The sequence below is a fragment of the Fukomys damarensis genome, unplaced genomic scaffold, assembly GCF_012274545.1.
Source record: "Fukomys damarensis isolate Sample0158 unplaced genomic scaffold, DMR_v1.0_HiC HiC_scaffold_39, whole genome shotgun sequence".
Lineage (NCBI taxonomy): Eukaryota > Metazoa > Chordata > Mammalia > Rodentia > Bathyergidae > Fukomys > Fukomys damarensis.
Genome location: NW_022900951.1, coordinates 652,618 through 654,415, shown reverse-complemented (window position 1 = coordinate 654,415; position 1,798 = coordinate 652,618). Strand labels below are relative to the sequence as shown.

At 62.7% G+C, this 1,798-nt stretch overlaps 1 protein-coding gene across 1 annotated transcript in view; it reads left to right on the top strand.

Annotated features, from left to right (window-relative positions):
* Positions 1–1,798, top strand: part of Asmtl (acetylserotonin O-methyltransferase like) — a gene marked incomplete at its 3' end in the record, with an annotated part of 11,630 nt that overhangs the window by 7,399 nt on the left and 2,433 nt on the right. The window contains exons 7-9 of the mRNA XM_019204818.1: positions 941–1,195; positions 1,408–1,551; positions 1,647–1,769. Of these exons, the coding sequence (XP_019060363.1) occupies positions 941–1,195; positions 1,408–1,551; positions 1,647–1,769 (522 nt within the window). The remainder of the gene's footprint in view (positions 1–940; positions 1,196–1,407; positions 1,552–1,646; positions 1,770–1,798) is intronic.

Below are 1,798 nucleotides of genomic sequence, written 5' to 3'. Positions count from 1 at the left end.
CGGCTACGTCCTGCACAGCGGCGCTCAGGCCGAGGGGACGCAGGCGGAGGCCCCCGGCCGGGCCCAGGTAGGCTCTGGACGCGTCCACACCTCACTCACGTCTGGGTGAAGGGAGAGGGAAATGGAGTCCCGGGGGCGCCAGGAAGGAGGGGGCGCGGCCACCCCCCATTACCTCACGTCTGCCTTGACCCCCACCTGCCACGGGGCCGCGGGGAGGAGGTCGACACTGAGGACCCTGTAGGCGCAAACCGTGTCACAGCTCCAAGGACGGCGGGGGAGACGGCGTCACACCGCGTCTCCGTGTGAACGGACACCTGTCATTCCAGCACCGGGAGGCTGAGGCGGGAGGACTGCTGGATGTTCAAAGCCAGCCTAGGCTCCATAGCGAGACACGGTCTCGAAAAAGAACACATCTCGCAAAGGAGGACAGAGAAGCGGAGACAGATACACAGGGAGACCGGAGACAGAAACACACAGTAACAGAGATGCAAAGAGAGAAGGAAAGAAATAGAGGGAGAGAGAGAGACGGAGACAGAAAACAGACAGGGAGAGAGGGACACAAAACGAGGGAAGGAGCTGGAGACGGAGTTCAGCAGTCAGCACAGCTACCTGGGAAGAGGGAGGCCCTGAGTTCGAGTCCTGCTACCAAAAAAGAAAATGGGAAGACGATGCAGACAGAAGGAAATAGACACAGAGAAAGAGGTAGAGGCAGACAGTAGGGAGGAGGGAGGTAGAAGCAGAAAAAAAGGTGGAGGAAGAGAGAAGTCAGATGTTGGTGACTCACACCTGCCACCCTAGCACTCTGGGAGGCTGAGGCAGGAGAATCTCAAGCTGGAGCCCAACCTGAGCCCCTAAGACTCAAAATCTAAAAGTAAAGAAAGGGCTGGGGGCAGAGCCCCGTGCACAGGTCCCGGGTTCGTTCCACTGTACTGAGAAAAAGGAAGAGAAAAGACACAGACACAGAGCCGGAGCAAGAGCTCCCGACAGAGTGAGAGGGCGGTGCCCAGGTCTCAGCTCTGGGCCGAGACTGCAGGCTGCCCGCTGCTCATTCCCCGCCTCATAACTGCTCTGTCCCAGCCCCGGCAGCCCCAGCTGCAGCTCCTCCGGGCCGTGCATGGGCTGGCCCAGCTGACCGCACACGAGGTGGCCAGGGCCATGGACCTCTCTCGATTCACTTCTGCCTGTCACCTGGGAGGTGCGTTGACCCCACACTTCCGGTAGCTGGGCGCCCACAGAGCAGCAGAAACCTTCCCAGGGGTCAACGTGGGGTCAGGGAACTAGGACTCCCACGCCCCCACCCTACATTTCCCCACCTTCCACGTACAGCTATTGTTGGCCCAGAGTGGCTGCAGCAGAGCCGGCCATCACGCCTGTGTCCCTGCAGCATGTATGCTGGCTGTCCCACAGGCGGCACAGGCGCCCTCGCGCACGAGCTGGCCCGGGAGTACCCAGGGCTCCAGGTGACCGTGTTTGACCTCCCCGACGTCATCGAACACGCCTCCTTGTTTCGGCCCCACGGAGCAGAGAGGGCACACGTCAGCTTTGTGCCTGGTAAGGCGTGTGGGGCCCGGTAAAAGCTCTCCGGCCTCCGTCCCGGCCCTGCGGGGCCCTCTGTCCCGCCCCTGAACCCCCTTCCTGTCCCACAGGTGACATCCTCCGGGACCCACTCCCCGCAGCCGAGCTCTACATCCTGGCTCCGCTACCGCCCGCCCAGCCGGGCCACACCTCACACGGGCTCCTGCAGAGGGTGGCGGCTGCCTGCAGGCCGGGTGAGCCTCCCGCTCTCCCGCTCTCCCGC